The sequence below is a fragment of the Microtus oregoni genome, unplaced genomic scaffold, assembly GCF_018167655.1.
Source record: "Microtus oregoni isolate MIOR12 unplaced genomic scaffold, Mior012 000055F_ref0000237, whole genome shotgun sequence".
Taxonomy (NCBI): Eukaryota; Metazoa; Chordata; class Mammalia; order Rodentia; family Cricetidae; genus Microtus; species Microtus oregoni.
The window spans coordinates 10,741,919-10,763,357 of NW_024543831.1; the positions used below are offsets into that span (position 1 = coordinate 10,741,919).

At 46.9% G+C, this 21,439-nt stretch overlaps 1 protein-coding gene across 1 annotated transcript in view; it reads left to right on the forward strand.

The window, feature by feature from the left end:
- The first annotated feature begins 255 nt into the window (after positions 1 to 255).
- The window catches only part of Slc35f2 (solute carrier family 35 member F2), a 46,314-nt gene continuing 25,130 nt past the window's right edge, over positions 256 to 21,439 (forward strand). The window contains exon 1 of the mRNA XM_041638573.1: positions 256 to 486. Within this exon, the coding sequence (XP_041494507.1) occupies positions 377 to 486 (110 nt within the window). The 5' untranslated portion in view covers positions 256 to 376. The remainder of the gene's footprint in view (positions 487 to 21,439) is intronic.

The window sequence follows — 21,439 nt, forward strand, 5'->3', positions numbered from 1 at the left end:
CACCCGGGTTCGGGGTGGGGGGTGGGGAGAAGAAGCCCAACCCCCAACCTCTTAAATTTACACTGTGTCCTACCCAGCACCGACACTAGCTGAGAAAATAAACCTGCCTTTTCTCTCCCCAACTCCCCCCCGCCCCCCAGCTTCCCAGTTTCCCTGAGGTGCCAGGAGATGATCTGTAAAAGCATCCTCTGGCCCTAAGGGCTTGACAGTTAATGATTTGTCGCACGAGCCGGGGACGCGAGCGCGCGAGCGAGCGCAGCAGGAGAGCAAGGCAAGGCGCGAGCCGAGACCGCGCTGTCCTCACAGGCGCCGCCTCCTGTCTTCCGGGCCGGGGCACTTCTCGGGATTCCGGGCACGAGAGACTCGTAGGGACCCCATGGAGGCCGAAACGCCAGCGAGCGCAGGGGTCACGGAGCCCCAGGCGTTGGGCTCCGTGGCCACGATCGGCAGCCACCTGAGCAGGATCCGTAGCAAACTCTTCACCTGGTGAGTGCAGCGCGGGGCGGGCCCGGGTGGCGGGACCCGCGCACACGTGTCTGCGGGGGCGGCGGCGCCCCGACTTGGGTTCGGAGCACTCCCCACTCGCACCCGGAAGGTCTCGAGACGTTTCAACTGGGTGCTCCCATACCGTGGCACACCCTTAGAAACCGCGGCGGTGGTTTTCAGAGGATGTGCAAGGGGATTCATCCAGCTGGCACTGTGAGATCGGTCCCCGCGCTCCCGCGGCAGGGTGGGTGTCCCCGTGGACGCAGTGGAGGAGGGCTGCCCACCCTGTCGCGTGGCAGGTGAAGTGCTGCCCTTCCTGGCGCGGCGCCCGCATTCTTTCAGCCTCCAACCGGAGTTCACTCAAGTGAGCAAGCTGGGTTAAGTTTTCTGCTGTGGTAAACCGGACGGAGGCTGCGTCTACCCTGTTTTGGGGCCTGAGCGAGGTGACGTGACCACCTCCGGAGCGACGGTCCAGGGAAGCAGGTGGCTGATGTCACTGTGCTCCGTGGGGCCCTAGGTAGGGAGGGATGTTCTTAAAGACTTGGCAGCGACTCTGGGGAAAGCTTTCTGTGGTCGCTGGACGACTTGCGTTCTGAAGACACATAGAGGCTAACATCCAAATAATGAAATCCATTTACCGAGCATTCACCCCGTGCCAGGCACTGCGCTTAGCCATTTATGTGGACAATAGCACCGCATCTCCTTCACTTTAGGATATGGCGCTATTGTTAGACCCACTTTCTAGGTAGGGAAACACAAGGCTAAGCCTTTCGTTCACCTGGGGATTATGAGAGAGCCAGGGTTACAGGCATGTCACTGTCCACCCTGAGCAATGAATTTCAGGAAAGATTTTGAAAGCTACACCCTTGAAAAGGCATCTCACTTTCAGAGCTGGTCAATAAATGTGTATACATGCATTTTTTTTGTCACAAATAAGCATAGTTTTAAAATAGATGCACATGTTCAAAGGAGTAGATTGGCCCCAAATCGACCATTCTCTTCCAGCTGTGTAATGTCCTGGTATTTTAGCAGTGATTTCTTAGCGGGGAGATGTTACCGTGACATAAATAAGGGGACAGACTTTGAATTCAAATCTTAGTGAGCTGGCCTTGCTTGGACAAGTCACCCAGTTCTTGTGTGCTATTTGAAGATCGTGGCGGTATCGCAGCGCAGTGTGAGAGAGAGTTCATGCTTAGCTGGGTTCAGTTCTCAACAAGAGAAAAAAAAATGGGGGTGGGTTGGAAAGGCTCCTGCCACCAAGCCTGATTACCTGAGTTCAATACCCAGAACATACACGATGGAAGGAGCTTCAAGTTCCCCTAACTATCCTCTGATCTCTCTACACGTGTGCTGTGGCATGTAGACCACACATATAAACATACATGGGCTGTAAATAAATAAATAAATAATGCAAGAAAAGATTACTAACAGTCTTCGCCATCACTTCCCCCCACCTGCTTAGCCTGCAGGGCTGTGAGAGGATTCGCTGGTTGACCACACAGCAGTGGGAAGAGAGAGCCCTTTTCAGTGATCTGCATGGGCTAGTTGTCACCATCAGCGCTCTCCATTCCTCGGTAATGGGAACAGGTGGTTACTGGGAAGATGCCAGTGACCCTAAGGCTGGGGTAGATAATCTAGCAGATCTCAGCTCATCAAGAAGTACCAAGAACTAGCAAGCGTGATTTTTCTCTTCGTAGCACAGTGTTTTCAGATAGTATGTTTTATGATCAGGAGAGTCTAGGAGCCCCATGGGATTTTTTCCTTCTCTGAGGTTTATTTTGCACCCCCCGAGGCCTTTTACTCTCTTGTGTGGTGGTGGTTTGTGGGTGTTTTACACTTCTGGTGGATGGGCCTGCATTACAGCAGGCCTTGCTCTTCTCCCTTGTGCATTTTGCACAGTCCTTAGCTCAAGAATGAATGAATGAATGAATAGCTGAGAGATGACAAAGTTCTTTTATTCCTACTTTTCTTTGGTCATAAACCATTTCTTTTTCTTATCCAGAATTGCATGCTAGGAAAGGAAGTTTAGCTCAGCAGTATGGTGCTGGAGTCATGGCAGAGCCCACGAACATTTGCTCATCTTCTGCTTTTAGCCACCCACACCCTTTTTTTTATGCGGTGTCTCTCTGTTGTCTTCAAGCTGGTCACTTACTCTAGTGTTTAAATGATCCTCTTGCCCGAACCCCTGAGTACCTGGAACTACAAGGTGTATGTATCTGGTTTCCATGACAAAGTTCATTAGGCCTCCTATTCATTAACCACACTCCAAATGCCTCCCTGTGTTGATGTTTATTCTGAGGGTCATGGCCTGCAATTTTCCTTCTTTGTTATTGCTGTTTTTTGGTGTGTCAAGTAGGCCACGCTGGTTTTCAAGTTGCTGCATCATCTGCAGCTGGTCTTGAACTCCTAACATTCTTGTCCAGGGAACTGTGGGGAGTGGAGAAAAGACAGGACACAGGGAGATAGCTTATAGTTTCATAGAGTTTTTTTTCAAGATCATAGAGTTTTTTAAATTTTGTTTTGTTTTTCCTTTTCTGTTCTTTTCACCGAGAATACCACTTTTGACATGTGGGTACTAAATACAGGAAAAAGTTAATGGCCTGAAGCGGATTGCCTTCTTTATCTGAAGCGTATATTCTAGGTGACCCCAACTCTTGTCTTAGGGTACAGACATTTTTCTTTGGGGTTGATGACTAGCTGATTATGGTGGTACCTAACTGTAGTCCCCAGCACTCAGAAAGTGGGAGGGAATGTTCAAAGGCATGCTGGGAGTTCAAGGCCAACCATAGTGACCCCTTGTCTCAAAGACAGAGGAGAGGGAAACGTCTCGAATCCTTGGAGTACTCATTCCACAAGTTCAATGGCACTAATTGTCTGAAGCATTCAGGGTAACAGCCCCAGAATATCCCCCAACAGGTTCTGGCGCAGAACCTGACTTTGTTTTTCCTAAACGTGGTTTCTTTGCGTAGCCCTAGCTGTCCTTGAACTTGCTCTTGCTCTATGAAACAGACTGGCCTTGAACTCAGAGGTCTACCTGCCTCTGCCTCCCAAGTGCTGGAATTAAAAGCACACACCGCCACCACCCTCACCTTGAACCTGACTTTTGTTGTTTATGGCTCTCGAATCAAATGAAATATTCTAACAAAAAGCTTGGATTTCCAGAAGTGCCAGAGACACTTAGTATTTTTACACTATCAGGCAGTTTACCGTCTGACAAGGCCTTAATTTATTCATATATTTCAAAATGCATATTCTGTATGATTGTCAACTTTCTATCTCTAGCAGAAAACTTAATTATTTCATGTGCTTATCTTTTTCCTTAACCAATGAAGGATAAAGTTTTGAGACAGAACTTTCTATTGTATTCTTTTTGTATTTTTGTAATGCCATGCCGGTCAGGTTTCTTTTTTTCATTCAATACACCTTAGCTATCTATATCCAGGTCCAGGCCCTGTTTAATTCCTGTTTCCAAGAAGGTTCATAATCAAATTATAGTAAAGGAATCATGGCAAGTGCCAGAGGAGTAAGTCCAAAGTTCAGTGGTGGTGCTGGGCTACAGTAGTGAAGAGAGTTGCCTTCCAAAGTTCAGGGTTGGCACAGAGGAGAGCAGAGAACAGGCCTGCCAGGGTGAGGGGCAGCTGAGAAGCTTGAGGTTTTCTTCCTACCGGGTGAGAGAGGTAGCAAGATTGGAAGGGCTAGAGAGGATTTTGCTTAAAGGACTGGGAGGAGCTTAGTGTGTGGAGGGCACGGACTGGAGGAGGCTGAGCCGTAGTCGCCCATCAGCCTACAAGCGAGCTCTTTATTTCTGTCCGTGTATAGGACAGTCCACAGGAGGGGAGCACGCCTTGTCCCCACCCATCAGTCCACAGGAGGGGAGCACTCCTTGTCCCTACCCATCAGTCCACAGTAGGGGAGCACTCCTTGTCCCCACCCATCAGTTCACAGGAGGGGAGCACTCTTTGTCACCATCAGTTCACAGGATGGGAGCACTCCTTGTCCCCACCCATCAGTCCACAGGAGGGGAGCACTCCTTGTCCCCACTCATCAGTCCACAGGAGGGGAGCACTCCTTGTCTCCACCCATCAGTCCACAGGAGGGGAGTACTCCTTGTCACCACCCATCAGTCACAGGATGGGAGCACTCCTTGTCACCACCCATCAGTCACAGGAGGGGAGCACTCCTTGTCACCATCAGTCCACAGGAGGGGAGCACTCCTTGTCACCATCCATCAGTCCACAGGAGGTATCACTCCTTGATACTGTTCACCATCTATAGGAACATCAGGTGAAGGGTGTTTTGTCTAGATGTATGTCTGTGCACCACATACCTGCTTGGTGCCTAAGGAGGTCAGATGACATTAGATCACCTTGGACTGGAGTTACAGTTGTGACCCCATGTGGGTGCTAGGGACCGAACCCCTGTCTTCTGGAAGAGCAGTCTTTTAATTGCTGATTCATCTCTCTAGCCCTACGAAGGGTGTTGTTATATAGTATTGTTTAAGGAAGTTATATGAAATGGGAGCTTTCATATGCTTTGTGCTGTGAGGACATGGGAAGTCCTTTATTCTAGCAGTCTCCGTAAATTCTCCCAGCCACCTTCTATTACACAATTAATTACTGTCTGCTTCTAGACTCAGGAGGCAGGAGAAAAGCCAAGTTTTGTCCACTGTTATATACTTTATTCTAGCACACTTTGAACTGGATGATTCCTGATTGCAGGCAGCTGTGCATCCTGGCCTCTGTCCAACAGATGCCGGCACAACACACATCCAATATGACAACCAAAAATGTCTCCGGACATGGTTGCATGTTTGTTTTTAACTGCCTCAGATATGTGGGCTTCATGGCGCCCAGTGACTTCCCGTTTCCACCCTCAGAGCACAGCTCTGTACTGAGCGTTCATTCTCCTGCCAACCCTGGGCCACAGCACACAGTTGAGGGCTTTGCTGGGTGCTGCTCCCATCTGACCTGTGCCGTCACTTCCTGGGCACTGCACAGAGTCAGAGGACATGCAGGGATTGCCTCTGTGTGGCACAGGGGAGAAGAGAGGGTAGAACTTAAAGGTTCTCTTCCAGCAGACCCTCCACTGGCCTCTGTCCACGCTACCCAGGATGTAGTGCCTTTCCCAGAATAGTTCTCGACGACCTCTGGGTTTGTCCTGCTTCTCTTTGCTCCTTTCCCAGACTAATTTGAAAGTAGAGAGGATGGGTGGCTGCCAGAGCTTGTTCTTCATCTTCACATTGTTTCTAGACTATTCCTAGAGCCCATCTCCCCTTCAGTCCTTCAGTCCTGACTTCAGCGTCCACCTTTACCACCTCTCATCTGGACTCTTGTGGCTTCCATCCAGGGCGTCACACAGTCAGAGAGGTGTCAGATCAAACAGAAGGGCAGCAACAGCTGTCATCAAATGAGAATTCCCTGCTTGCATTTCACCAGTCCTGTGACACACCTACGCAGTTTGGTTTCTCATTTGACGGATCAGATGAGTAACTCGCTTGGGTCACATAGCTGGCGAGCTGCAGAGAGAGAGAGTTGTGGCTGATTCCAAAGTGAACCTGCTTTACTAGTTCGGAAGCCTCACCACGTCGTATCTTCAGCCCAGGCTGTAGGATGCCGCCTTTCACCTGCACCGACGGTGTACGAACTGAGACGTATCTTGGGGGTCCCTGGAGGTTCCCCAGAGGTTACCCTGGGGAGCGAGTGAAGAATGGGACCTGGTGAGTTTCTCAGCTGGTCTCTGGCATCCACAGACACATTGCTGTTGCTCTTTTGTATAACTGGGATTTTATGCAAGACGTCCAGATTATTAATAGCAGCGTCCAGGCTGGGCGGCTTGGAGAAGGCAGGAAGTCATTTCTTGTCGCTGGAGAGTGGGGTGTCTGAGGCTGAGGCTCCTGCAGACTTGGTGTCTGGTGTAGGCATATCTACTGCCTCACGGACAGCCTTCTTCTCACAGCGCCCTTATGTGGCAGAGGGTTAGAGAGCACTCTCTTCTGTGTGCCAATCCCGGGCATAGAGAAAAACCTTGTCCCAGTTACCTTCTCTATTGTGAAAAACACTGTGCTCCTAAGCAACCTGGGGAGGAATGGGTTTGCTTTCATCTGTTATGCAGGGAAACCAAGGAAGGAACTCAAGTCAGGGACTAAAGCAGAGATCAGGGAGGAACATTGCTTACTGGCTTACTCCCTGTGGCTCCATTCAGCTGGTTTTCTTGTATACCTCAGGACCTCCCCAGGGATGCCACTGGCAGGGGTGGTTTGGCTTTCTCATGTCAATCATTAATCAATAAAATGCCCCCTCCCCCCAGACTTGCCTATAGGTTAGTTTGATGGAGGCAGTTCCTCAGATGACGTTCCATGTTTCCATCTTCTCTGGTTACTTGTTTATATCAAATTGACAAAAATAACCAGCACACATCCTCACGAGCTAAGCATCTCCCAAAGCTGTGCCTCCAAATACAGTCAGCTTGGGGATGAGATCCCAACACAAGAACTTGGGGAGGGTAACAACGTTTAGTCTATCGTCTGTGTTTGTAGAAAGCTACAGCTAACACAAGCCTGAGATCCACTGCTCGCCCAATAGAGGTCACATGACTGCATGTCTCTCTCCTGACAGCCTCCCTCCTCCCTTCTTCATTTCTCTCTTCTTCCTTTTTACCTGTTCATGATAGTTGATTTCGGTTTTAAAAATGATGCTGAAATGCCCATAGTTTGACCTTTTCCTTTTTAGCTACTTCTGTGTGTGCTTTTCGCAGACAACAGAGGCAGGCGTCATTAGACAGTGTAGCCTTCACCACTGTCCTCTTGCAGAATGCGTTTCTAATTCCAAACAAACCACAAACACAAACAAACCAGACTATTCCCTGCCTTCTCGGCCCTGGCAGCACCCGTCCCTGTCTTCGATCTTCATACCTTCCTTTCTTTTTTCCTTTCCTCCTTTCCTGCTTCCTTTCCTTGCCTTTAAAAATATCTGTGTATTCATTATATCCATCTGTGTATATGTGGGTATGCTCATGCTGCAGGAGTATAGGAGTCATTCTCTTCTTCCGCCATGCGGGCTCTGGGGATTGAACTCAGGTCATCAGGCTTGGCAGTAAGGACCTTTACCTGCTCTGCCATATGGCCAACCTCTGTCTACTTCGTCTGTGAATCTGACTTCTCTAGATGCTGTCTGGTGATGGCCTGGACTCCTACTGTATTTGTCTCTGTGGGAGTACAAAGTCTCTGTCACCTGCACACTTCCCACTCCTGGTTCACCTACTGCTTCAGCGATAGAGACATCTGCGCTTCCCTTGTCACCACCCAGCCTTTTTTCTGGGGCTTCCTCCTTACTGCTTGCTGCCTTCTTCTCGTGGAGGCTTAAAGAATGGATGTGTGTGCCAGGCGGTGGTGGCGCATGCCTTTATCCCAGCCCTCAGGAGGCAGAGGCAGGTGGATCTCCGTGAGTTCGAGGCCAGCCTGGTCTACAAGAGCTAGTGCCAAGACAGGCTCCAAAGCTACAGAGAAACCAAAAAACAAAAAAAAAGAGTGGATGTGTGGCTCTTTCCAACCTGCTCCCCCCATCTCGGTTGGAGGCCCCTCTTCTCTAACTGTATGATATGTCCCCAACCCGCACTGCGCTTACTGTTGAACTTGACAATAATTACCACTAGCCCTGGAACATGCCTTAGGGCAGAGGCTGTAGTTCATCTTGGAAGCTCCTGTAGTACTTTGCCCTTGGCACAAATCCAAAATGGTAGCAGTTCTTCCCATTCTGGAGATGGGACAGTTCTGTGGAAACACTTAAAAAAAACCCCAACAACAACCAATTTTTAAAAAATGGAATATCTTATTATCTTATACATGTAAATAATGCTGGCTGATTATATGCACCACCAACTCCCCCCAGAAAGTCCCTGCACCTCCCGTCCCCCTTGTATCCTCTCTGCTTTTGTTGTTAATGACTCTGAGCTTGATGACTGCTTGCTGAGCTTATAGATGTATTGAGTTTATGGGTGCAAAAGCCATATCATGACTCAAAGAGAGAATTTCACATACTCTTCTCCATCCTCCAGTCCCTACGTTTTCCCACCTCTTTCCTGAGCCTGAAGGATGAGGAGAGGTTGCTAGAGATGTCCCATTTAGGGACAATAGACACTTATTCTTAGCACTTGGCTAGTGACGAGTCTCCGTATTAACTGCTGACCACTGCAGAGAGAAGTTTTTGTGGCCAAAGTTGAGGAAAATGCTCATTTATAAGTGTAAGCATGAATATTTAGAAAGCAGTGCTGTTTAGCAAAATGACAGGAATAGGTTCCTCTTGGGCCTTGTGACCTCCCCGGAGCTATGGGCTTTTGACCAAGCTTATACCAGACATGAATTCCTTCCCGTGAAGCCGGTCTCAAATTCAGTCTAAAAGCCATTGCTTGCCCCCATGCCATTCATGCCACTATTACATCACCTGACTCGTCTTACCTTTCAGGGTGGTATTGTAGCATAGAGGGTTGGCTGCATGGGTCCCATTGGTGTCTACATAGCATCTTCTGGCACTAGTCATCAGAGGGTGTTTTCAGGTCACTTACAGCTTGGTTCCTCTGTCTTGCACTTAAAGTGTATTGTCTCAGTGCTAGAGTCTTCCCACCTGGTTCTAGCAGCTAACCAAGAGCAATGGCAGTAGCCTGGGTTGTTTTGGGGGCCTGTGGGACCTCCCTGACCTCAAAGGGAGCTATCCTATACCTGGTACTGGAATTTTCATTTAATAACTCATATTCTGGGAGAATCCATGTGTGGTCCCCTCCTTTTCTTTCTTCTTTCTTTCTTTCTTTCTTTCTTTCGGTTTTTTGAGACAGGGTTTCTCTGTAGCTTTGGAGCCTGTCCTGGCACTTGCTCTGTAGCCCAGGCTGGCCTCAAACTCCCAGAGATCCTCCTGCCTCTGCCTCTTGAGTGATGGGATTAAAGGCATGCGCCACCATCTCCCGGCTCCCCTCCTTTTATTTGATGTGGTAAATAAGATGGGAGCGAGAACGGGAGTAAGAGTAGGTGCTTTCTGAAGGGCAGCTTTCAGAGATGTTTAGAAGGTGGCTACGTGGGCAGACGATGTGAGTCACCAAGCCTGGAAACTGTTTTGATGAATGTTTTGGTAAGCTCATTTAAAAGTTAGGCATTGAGGCCGTAGCTCAGTGTGTAAAGCCCAGCACACCAAAGGACCTGGGTTCATTTCCACAGCACTTCCTAAACTGGGATGGTGGCGCACAGCTCTTTCATCTGAGGAGAAGGATCAGGAGTTCAAGTTCAGTCCAGCCTTGACCATCTCCTGGCCCATCAGGGCTACAGGCCACCCTGTCTCAAAACAACCACAACTGAACAGTTAGATCTTTACAACAAACACCCTTTATCCCTGCCCCTCACACAAAAAAGCTAGAGCAATTTCCTTCTATTACTTACTTATTTCAAACAGACTGGTTTTGCAGAAAGCTTTAAGCCCTCTCTTCTAAACGTGAACTTTCCTTAAAAATCGAACCTAATGGCACTTCTTGTGTAATGATCTCTCACTTCGGCTAATTTATCTATGCAGAATTTTTGGCAGCTATTCTCCAATAGAGTTGGCTGGTCCTGGGCAACTCTCTAGGGTAGGTCAATCCATTTAATTACTTAGGAGGCCCATTTGCTGCTAATCCTAGAGATTTTGGCAAGAAGAAGAAAACTTTTTTTTTTTTTTGAAATTCTTAATTGGGCATCATGGTACACTTTTGAAGTTCCACTGATGAGAGACTGAGGCATGGGTGCTAGGATTTGAACTCTGGTCCTTCCGGTTGTACAGCAAGTTCTCGTAACCACTGAGCCGTCCTTCTAGCCCCAAGAGGTACAGTTAAACTCTTCACTGCACGTTTGCAACCCGAGAACACGCTCCCTTCCATAACTCAGTGCCTTGGCCCTGGCACCGCTTCCATCCGCGTGGGCTCAGCTTATTCTGCTGAGCAACAAGAATGTGCTCTGGGGCATCTAAGTGAATTATTTGTCTTCTTTCTTCTAACTTTCACTCCCACGTGGTCACACGTGGCTTTTTTTTTTCTGAGTTATCAAGCAGATCTCTGGAAACCCGTGTTCCTTTAAAAGTATCGTTTCTACCTATTAAACCCTCCAGGAACCAAACGACTTAGTGCCTCAGAACTACTCGCAGGCAAAGTAGGAACAGGCCTGCATGAAGACTGCAGTGGTTTTGATTCTTAATAAGTTATAACAGATTATCTCTTGTAGTCCAGGCTGGCCTTGAACTCACTGTGTAGCCAAGAATGACCTTGAACTTCTGATCCTCTTGCCTCTACCTGAATGCTGAGGCTGCAAGAAAGCATGTGCCACCCTGCCTGGTTTATGAAAGGACTTCATTCACAGGTTTGGGGATGTTTCTTTTGGTTGATTATATGAGTCTATAGAATTAAAACAATTGGACAAGTTAGCTATTATGCAAATGCTGTGAACCAGTTTCCACGGAAGATCACAGTGAAGTCTAAAACTCCTTTTTAGTTCGTTTGTTCTCTCTCTTCATTTTTGGTTTTTGGGTTTCTCTTTCTTTTCCTGGCTGTTCTGGAGCTCACTCTGTAGGCTAGGCTGGCCTTGAACTTGAAGATTCTCCTGTCTCTACTCCCTAAGTGCTGGGATTAAAGCTGTGCGCCACCATCACTTGGCTAGTTTTTTGTTTTTTGTTTTTGTTTTTTTGAGACAAAAAAAGGGTTTCACTTTTTAGCTCTGGCTGTCCTGGAACTCATTTTGTAGATCAGGCTGGCCTCGAACACAGAGATCCTCCTGCTTCTTTCTACCTCCCGAGTGCTGGGATTAAAGACATGAATCATCACGTCCTGACTAGTTATTTCTTTAAAACCAGAATATTTAAGAGAGAATTTGACTCAGTTTCCCCAGTCAGTGCCACCACTGAGAACTTGAGGTTGGGTTCGTGCAGGGTGCAATTGATCTGCCTAGAGCACTCTGGAGACATTCCTGCTTTAGAAGAATTTAGAATAAATTTGGAAAGAGTAATTTTTAAGCTTCTGTGAAGGGGTGGGGTGCACTGAGATGAGATGATGACCAGGCTAGCCTTGAACTTTTGGCTGTGCTGCTGCTTCTGTCTCCTGGTGGCTAGGATTAGAGGTGTGCAACATTGTTTCCAGCGCTCCTGGTTTTCACATAGATTGTTGGGTGAGAGATAAACCAAAAGAGCCAAGCTTTGCTGAGCGTGGCTCCCTGTGTACTCCAGGGCTTCCACGGTATTCCAGGGCTTCCAGGTTCATTAGTTAGTTCATATCATCCTTCTGCTAACTTCTTTTCCTCCGTGATGTGGGATGGCCTGGAACTCATTCGAATCAGTTGGTCTTAACCTCCCGAACGTTGGGATTAAAGGTGTGAGCCACTACACCCACCTTAAAGAATGTCTTGTTTGTTTTTGTTTCGATTTTTAGAAACAGGGTCTCATGTACTCACTTCAACTAGTCAACCTTCTGCTTCCTCCTCCTGAGTTGTACCCGGAACCAACCGAGCTCCCTTCTAGTCAGGCAGTGTGGCCCAGCCTTCTGTGCTGCTAGCCTTGGGTATTTTCTTGCATCTTGTGAGATGGATGGTAAAAGCAAGCAAGCAAACAACCCACTCACCCCAAACAGACCTTTGGCAACCTCCTGCTGAGCCATTTGTATCTCCAGGCATGCCTGACAGAACATAAACTTCGAGATAGATATCTCTGGAAACATCATTTAACTTATTTCTGTAGACTCCAGTTGCACAAAGCAGATTAATCTTAATTCCTGGCTCATGATATACTCTCAGTGTGGGCACATGAATGGCTTAATTAATTTTTTAATGTAATACATTCCCATAAAACCGCTGCTATTCCTAAACTAGAATTTCTACGCACCCAGGAGTCATTCCCTTGTCTGACTACAGATAATTATAGATAGGCACCACCTGAATCTTCCTGTCACCATTCGCTTGCTTTCATATATATAAAACATATAATATATATGTGTGTGTGTGTATTTTAAATATAATTTTTATCTTTATGACTTTCTCTTCCCTCCACCCCCCCTCCCCCCTTTGTGAAAAAGGTTCTCACTATGTAACCTTGGCTGGCTTGTAACTCACTCCGTAGACCAGGCTGGCCTCCAACTCACAGAGGTCTTCCCGTCTCTGCCTCCAGAATGCTGGGATTAAAGATGTGCACAGCTAGACCTGGCCTAAAAGGTATTCCTAAAAGATTATTGTCGCGAGTAATTCAGCATGGACGTGTGTGTTTTTGCGGGTCCGCGATATGAAGACTCAGACACACGAGAATGACTTAGCCTCTGCGGTGCAGGGGGCTCAGCCTTCCCTTCGCATCCCAGCATCTTTATTTTTTCCTATGTTTACACTTCAGCTAGTAGATTTACATGTTTAAATACGCTTTCGCCTAGGAAAGGTTTGCGGGCTGTGAGATTTGAGCTTTGTAAGACAGTATCAAACTGGTTCCCAAAGTGGTACTGATTTACACCCTGCCAGGTACACTCTTACACACGGGAGAAACCTTGTGGAGCCAGCTCCTTTCTCACACTCGCTGTTGTGAGACTTGGCATTTTCAACAGCCACACCAATGTAAGTCTCTTAATTCACAGATTTGGTTACTAGTGTGTGTGTGTCTCTGTGTGTGTCTGTTGTGTATTCATACATACAAGAGTGCACCTGGAGACCAGAGGATCACCTTGGGTATCGTTCCTCTCCCAGACCTGGAACTCAGTCAGTAGGCTAGGCTGCCTGGGCCTGTTTCCCACCTTCCCACACAAGGATTAGAAGCCTGAGCCACCACATTTGGCTTTTGGTGTTTTTTGTTTATTTTTTGGGGGGAGGGGGGTGGTGTGGATTTTGAGGATTGAACTCATGTCCTTGTGTTTGCAAGGTAAAAACTAAATCACGCTACCAGAACCATTTCCTCAGACTAATTGTTTTTATCTGAGAATAAAATAAAAAGGGTCTCATTTTTTAGCCCAGGCTACCCTAGGATTTGATATGAGGACCAAGCTAGCCTGAAGTTCTTCTGCTCCATCTTCACAAAGATTGGGATTCCAGAAGCGAGGGACCATGCCTGGCCCATGAAGTGGACCTTGGGTGTGGTTATTTGCTGCCTGTCTTTCTACTTCTGTAGAATGCAGTGGCTTTTTTTGCACAATATTATTCTTATTTAGCTTCTGATAACATCATTCTTACACTAAACGGAGCATATGCACTTAAAATTTTATTTTATTTATGCATGCTATCTGTGCGTGTATGTGCAAATGTCTGTGTGGTGTGTGCCTGTGCACACGCAGAGAACCAAAGAAGGGGTAGATGCCTTGGAGCAGCAGTTACAGACACTTGCAAGATGACCAGCTTGTTATGTTGTGTGTACTGGAGTCCCAACTCTGGTCTTCACGGTTGTACAGTAAACATTCTTAATGGCTAAGCCATCTTTATAGCCATGACATAATACATTCTATGTGTTGTAGAGGTTTCTATGACTGAAAGCTTGTGTGTGTGTGTGTGTGTGTGTGTGTGTGTGTGCGCGCGCGCGTGCGCGAGCTCACACCAGCTTTCCATTGATGCTGTTTCCCTCTGGTCTGGTGGTAGAAGTTCTCTTAAAAAGTTTGAGAGTAGCCGGGCAGTGGTGGCACACGCCTTTAATCCCAGTACTTGGGAGGCAGAGGCAGGCGGATCTCTGTGAGTTTGAGCCTGGTCTAGAAGAGCTAGTTCCAGGACAGGCTCCAAAGCCACAGAGAAACCCTGTCTTGAAAAACAAAAAACAACAACAACAAAAAAAGTTTGAGAGCACTGAGGGCGAGTGGACCAGCTGAAATCAACGCCAGCCCACGTAAGGGAGCCTGACTCAAGCAGGAGTGTGACAGTCTTTCTGGTCTGAAGCTGGTGGGTGTGGGAAGCCGGCAAAGGACCCAGTGACTCACAGGAAGTCTCCCCAAGCACTTCCCCTCCCCAGTCTCTCACTGAGCCCTGTCCCCAGGAGCTCTGAGATCCATTTCTCACTTCTGTCCTCAGACGACTGGCTGGCACTTGATGCCTGTGGTAGATGGGCTCTTAGGGAAACCCAGCTCATCACTGGTATGGGAAAGGATGTGTTGCTTTACAGAGTCGAGGAGTGCGGAACTGCCAAACCACAGCCTGGAGGCAGCTGGAGCCAGGATCCCAAACCACACCAGGGCTCCTGCTCTGCGCCCCGCCTTCACTGTGGGCTCCTTGATTCTCACTGTGGGCATTCTACAGTGTAAGCTACACCACGACCAGAGGGAAAATGACTTTTGTTTTGCTAATCTACAAACAGGTAAACCCAGATGTTAAAAAAAAAAAAAAAAGTCTTTGAGAACTTTCTATGAAGTCTCGCCCGGCAGGCAGCATTAAGCACTGTGTGTTTTATGGGCTGTTGCTTCCTGGTTTCCTCTTAAGCACAGGGTTAGTCCGCCCTCAGTTCTTCTGCCAGGTGCTGGGCAGAGCCTGCCTTTGGATTGTCTCAGGGGCGGAAACTCTTGTAGGTCAGGCTTGAAACAGCCATGTCGATGTCACCCCAGGTCAATCCTGCGCCTCTTCATCCTACCCTCAGCCCCTTTCAGGATAGATTTTATCCCTTCTCCCATATTTTCACCCAAACACCATGCATTAAAGTATTTGTGAAACATGTCCTCAGTGGGCTGCTCATCAGTGCCCGTTGTTAGAGGTGTGGGTAATTCATGTCAGCTGGTCTCTGTGTGGCATCGTAATCCTCAATAATATCGTATTTTATTTATGATACTGTGCAAAGCAGGAAAAAGACAGACTTAATAATTCCCTGACATAGGCAAGTTATTCCTCTGAGTGGCTGAAGCTCAGTCTCTTGCCTATGTAACTGTTCCCGTAGTCCCTGTCTTGCAAGAGTTTTGCACGGATTTTAGTGACGCAAAAGGCTGTTTAATGTGCTATCTGGCTCACAGGTATTTTCATTACACTGCCTCACGTCTGTTAGGATATATGAAGGTTGTTATTAATCTTTTTTTTTTTTAGGTCCTCAGAGACAGGGGTAGTTCTTTTTCAGCACAACTTCGCATCTCTGCGTCTTTGTCTATTAATAGGAAAACAGGAGCAACAATAGCGCCTCCCTCATAGGCTGCTGGGTTAAAAATGAAGTAGGGATGTGAATCCTTAGACCAGGGCTCTGTGGTGTGCTCTCAGGCACAGTCCTTACCATTACTGTTACCACTAGATGGTTTCTGTGACTGTAGATATGGGGAAGCAGGCAGAATATCCATGATAGTGTCTGCATTTACAGACCAGTAAAACAAATGCAATGTATAATGTCAATGTAGAAAAAGGGATTAGGAAGATTAGAATCAAAAGGAAATGGGAATTTATAGGTTGACATTCTGGTACTGGGCCCTTTTCCTGTGTGTGTGTGTGTGTGTGTGTGTGTGTGTGCATGTATGTGTGTGTTTGTGTGCGTTGTGTGCGCGCATGTGTGTGCATGTATGTGTGTGTATGTATGTGTGTGTGCGTGTGTGTGCATGTATGTGTGTGTGCGTGTGTGCATGTGTGTGTGTGCATGTATGTGTGTGTGCGCGTGTGTGTGCATGTGTGTGTGCGTGTGTGTGTGCGTGTGTGTACGCGCGCACGCATGCCATGGTGCATGTGTGAAAGCAAGGTGACGAGCCACTGCAGTCAGTTCTCCCCTCCTTCCATGCAGGTCCCAGGCATGGCACTCAGATAGTTAGGCTTAGCAGCAAACGCCTTTACCCACAGAGCCAGCTTGCCAGCCCCCATCTCTTTTCTTACTTCTCTCTTCTCCCTTATTTCGTCTTCCAAGTCTGGCAGAATGGAGAGAACACCGGCAGCCCCTAACATTGTCTTTGGACTTTAGTGTTCCTAGATTGATTTACCATTTGAACTTGGTTAGGCGACATAAACTTTGAGGAGGTAATATCTACTCTTACTGTTGTGTGGCAATCCAGCAAGATAATAGATGTGGGAACTCAGTATGGTGGCCTATGTGTCCCTAGTTCCTTTTACTGTACAGGGGAGAGAGAATATTAACACGCCCTCTATATTCTTGACTCTCCAAGGCTCACACAGAGTTTAAGATGCAAGAAGAAACCACCAGATTTACAAGTTTAATGTTTTTTCATTTGTGTAAAACTATTTTATCAGTTTCTGGCTTGAAGGTCTGGTTTTTATCCCCCGTACAAGTGGTGAGTGTTTAAATCCAAAGTGGCTCTTGATTGACTTTGCCCGCTGCTATTTAATAGACTCTCTAGTTGATGTGATTATCGTTCTCCTAAGCAAATTTACTAAGAATGTAAGTAGTTCCAACAGTGTGACTCGTACTGTTTTTAAGTAGCTCATGCATAGTTAGTTTTGTCTGTTAGTTATCTGCAGCTACCATAACAAACTACTTGCCTCTGCCCCTCAAGGGCTGGAACCAAAAGCATGCCCCACAATGCCTAGCCTATCGCCTTGGTTTTTTTTTTTTTTGTTGTTGTTGTTTTTTTTTTTTTTTTTGGTTTTTCGATACAGGGTTTCTCTGTGGTTTTGGAGCCTGTCCTGGAACTAGCTCTTGTAGACCAGGCTGGTCTCGAACTCACAGAGATCCGCCTGCCTCTGCCTCCCGAGTGCTGGGATTAAAGGCGTGCGCCACCACCGCCCGGCTATCGCCTTGGTTTTAAAATTATGGCTTATAAAGTGATCATGTCTCTGTTATTTCGTCTGCATTAAGTTTAATGGCCAAAGCAACATGACTTTGTTTTCTTTCGTGGCTCTGAAGGCCAACCATCAGAAGGCTCATTGGGCCAAAATTAGTATTGGTAGAGCTGTCGCCTTTTATAGAAGCTCTAGTTGGAAATCCGGTCCTTTCTTTTCCTGCTTCTAGAATCATGTCTTGTCCCCTGGCCCTTTCTCATCTCCCAAGCCAGCATCTCTAATCCGTCTGTAGTTGTATCTTCCTCTGAGAAGCTGGGAAAAGTTCTTCCTTACCGGGCCTTCCTGGGTAATCAGTGACAGTGTCCCTAGCTCAAGGGTCTTTCCCCGTGTCCTCTTTACAAGTTTGGGGGAAGAGTGTGGCTGTTTGTGGAATGGCCTTCGCTTCCCACCCACATTTACTCACAGGATCTAAAACGGTTACAACAAAACACATAGCTTTAAGGGTGGATGTGCACACCTATAATCATTTGGGGAGCTGAAGTAATGTAGGGCCAGTAGGGAGCTCTGGGACAGCGTGTGCAGTCCGCATTTGGTAACAATGTAGCAATAACTTACGTCAGGGCTGCTACGACTGGTTTCTAGTGGTACCACAGGCTTGAGAGAGGTTTTGTAGATGCTGACTGACACCCTTGGATGAGTTACTCCTCCACATTGTTCCTTGTGTCTCATGGGATAATGGTTCCCATGGACTCTTTCCATACCCATCCCTTGTATGTGTGCTTGTGGACACATATGTTCGTGTATGAGTGTTTTTGCATGTGCATGTGTGGTGTGGAGACCAAAGAACAAGCTTGAATATTGTTCCTCAGGATGGCTCTTCTGGTGGTGAGCCACTCTAGGTGCTGGGAACCAAACCCACGTCCTCTGTAAGAACAAGTACTCATTTACTTACTTGTTTATTTGGAGACAGGTTCTTCTGTGTAACGCTGGCTGTCCTAGAACTCAATCCATGCCCTCTGCAAGAACAAATACGATTTATTTATTTATTAGTTTTTTGTTATAGGGTTTCTCTGTGTAACCCTGGCTGTCCCAGAGCTCACTCTGCAGACCAGGCTGACCTCAGACTCTGAGATCTGCCTGCCTCTGCCTCCCAAGTACTGGGATTAAAGGCGCGAACCACCACCGCTCTGTGCAACAAGGACTCTTAAACACTGAGCCATCTCTCGCCCCTGTCCATCTTTTTCAAAAGACTGTCTCTCACTCTGGCCTGGAGCTGACTGATTTGGCTAGGCCAGCCCCAGGGATCTTCCTGCTTTTGCCTTTCTACTGCTGGGGTTAGAAGTGCGTGTCACCGTGCTCAACTTTCTACATCTTCTGGGGCTTCAGTCGTCATGCTTGCACACAGTCTGAGATACCTCCCATCCCCCACAGCTCTTCTCTTGACATGAATAACCTCTGCTTATTCTTCAAGTCTATGAAATGCCACGACCAAAGTCTCCCATGAAACCCCACCTAGCTGCCCATCCTTTGAGTACACCCACCACGCTTTCTGTAGTTTCTTTTCTGCTCTTCCCTGCTGTGTTGTGAATTTCCTGAGGTCAGGGGCTGTGTCTCTACTTCTCTTTGTTTTCAGAGTGACAGATTGGTAAGATCCCTTAGGTCCTAAAACTATTGCTAACTGATATCACTGAAGAGGGGGCTCAGCAGTTAAATCGCTTGCTGTGCAAGCAGGAGGACCAGAGTTCAGAAGCCCTGCAGATGCTGGATGAGCATGGTAGCTAGCCTGCAACACCATTGCGAGGAAGAAAAGAGCCGGAGTTTCTTGGTGAATCCAGTTATGGAGCTCTACTTCAGGGACCTTTTCCTTCTTCTCTTGCAGTTCAGAGGCCTTGGGGCAAACCACCACCCAGCTGAAGCAGCCCCTGAAGGTTTCTTATCTTTTAAGGACTTGGGCTCTTATGGTGGAACAGAATTTTAGGATGAGCCAGTAAGACGCTGAGTAAGAGTTTAGGGAAAGGTGATTTTTTTTTTGTTTGTTTTTGTTTTTGTTTTTCGAGACAGGGTTTGCTGTATCTTTGGAGCCTGTCCTGGAACTAGCTCTTGTAGACCAGGCTGACCTCTAACTCACAGAGATACTCCTGCTTCTGCCTCCTGAGTGCTGGGATTAAAGGCGTGCGCCACCACTGCCCCAGCTGGGAAAAGCACAAGAGTTGAGAGAAAGACAGGTGCATGGGAAGGAAGGAAGGAAGGAAGGAAGGAAGGAAGACACGTCGGTGTGGGGGCATATCAAAGGGGCACCGATGAAGTCTTTACTGATTGGGTAGTTTCTTGAAGTTGCATCTCAGGAATTTAAATGACGTCCTAGGGTGGTTCCTATGCTTTGGGCAGGACTGCAGTCAATAAGGTGAAAGTCTTGTTCACAAGAGTTGTAGGGAGAATATTAAGAATATTTTTGTTTTTGACTATAAACAAAGCTTTAGCCTTGTTTTTGAGATTTCCAGTAAGAAGGAGTAAGACTGTACTTAAAGGTCATGTAGGCTTGGGACCTAAGCAAGCCTCCTTGTTATTTTAACATTTGATGTAATGTTTCTGTGTTGGCAACCTTCAAGACAAATGTCGTTAACTGTAGTGGAGTTTTTGGTTCTCAGCCTGAGAGGCTCTGACCCAGACTCCATGGTGAGGGATTCTCTTTTCTTTTGGTACCCCCCATACTTTTCTCCATCCTTCTATCCTGTCCCCTTGGGCTCTGTCTTCCATTCAGGTAGAGAAGTCTTGCTAATGGACCAAGACAGTCCCCAGTTGCCAAGTTTCCTTTTCCCGGAATTCATGCTGCCCAGCAGAACCGATCATTGCCGCTCTGTTCATTTCACTGTGCATTGTAACTTATTTTGTATTTTTATTTTTGTCATGCCTGGGATCAGTCCTAGGGCCTTGTGTCCACCATTGAATTACACTGCAGCCCCACATTATTACTGTTTATAATAATAATAATAATAATTATTATTATTATTATCATTATAATAATAATAATAATTATTATTATTATCATTATCAGATTTACTTATTTGTTTAATTTTATGTGTACATATATGTATCTGTCAAGAAGGCCAGAAGGGAGCATTGGATCCCCTGGAGCTGGAGTTGGTGACTGAATTGACAAGGGTGCTGGGAATTGAACTTGATCCTCTGCAAGAACTTTCAAGAAATGTCTATGCTCTTAGCTACCAAGCCACTGTCTCTCTTGGTCCTGGGTTTTGAGACAGAGTCCAGCCCAGACTGACCTGTACCACGCTGTTCTCGCAGATGGCCTTGAACTCCTTAGCCTCCTGCCTCTCCTCCCAAGTGCTGGATTATAAACACTTGCTTCCGTGCCTGACACCACCATATTTAAATACATGCTTGTTGGCATTTATCTGTGGTTCTACACTATTAGGAACCTTTCCCCTCTCCCCACATCAGAGATATTTAGCCTCGTAAAGGCTCTTATTTCTAGAATCTTCCCATTTGTACAGATTAACCAACTGCCTTCAGATTGTGAAGTTGAGCTCCCACCAATGAGATAAGATGCAGTCACCACCTACAACAGGGATAAAAGAAAGAAGCCCTCTTGGCCAAGTGTGCTTGCTCGTCCAGTTTGGGTTCCGGCACACACACTTGCTTTGCTAAATTACTTAAATTTTTGTTGTGTGTTCCTTTGTGCAAGACTAAGATCACTCTGTTCCTAACATGTTTCTGAGTTGCACTCTAGATTGGTTTTGTCTCAGGATGTGCTGTGGATGGGCCTCTGCAGTCCTTGAAAGCCGGGCTCTCCCTGCGGTGTTACCCTTGCTGTGGCTCAGTAAGTTCTTATTGACTCATACCCTGCCAGAGATGAGTGTGAAGCTGCCTTTTAGAGCCTGAGCCTTGCACAGGGATCCAGACAGAAACAGATACTCTGTTTAACTTTAGGTCTTCCTCCATGGAAATTCTTTTTGACTTTCCTTCTTATTTTGGTTAGAAATGTAGGCATTCTGTGTTCTGAAAGATTACTACACGTTGTTCCCATCCTTGCATTTGTGAATAGAGAAATTATTTTTGCTATCTTTTAACTAATCACATGCTAGAACTCCTGATTAGCAAGAGCAAATGAGTGTGACCACACTCAGTATAATTATAACTGAGACCACACATATGTGATGTTTCAGTGTGTGTGAAAAAATCTTGTCACTGGGCATGGTGATGCATGACTCTGATGCTGGCACTCTGGAGGTGGAAGCGGGAGGATTATTCATAATGAATTTGAGGTCAGTTTGGGGTATATGAGACCCT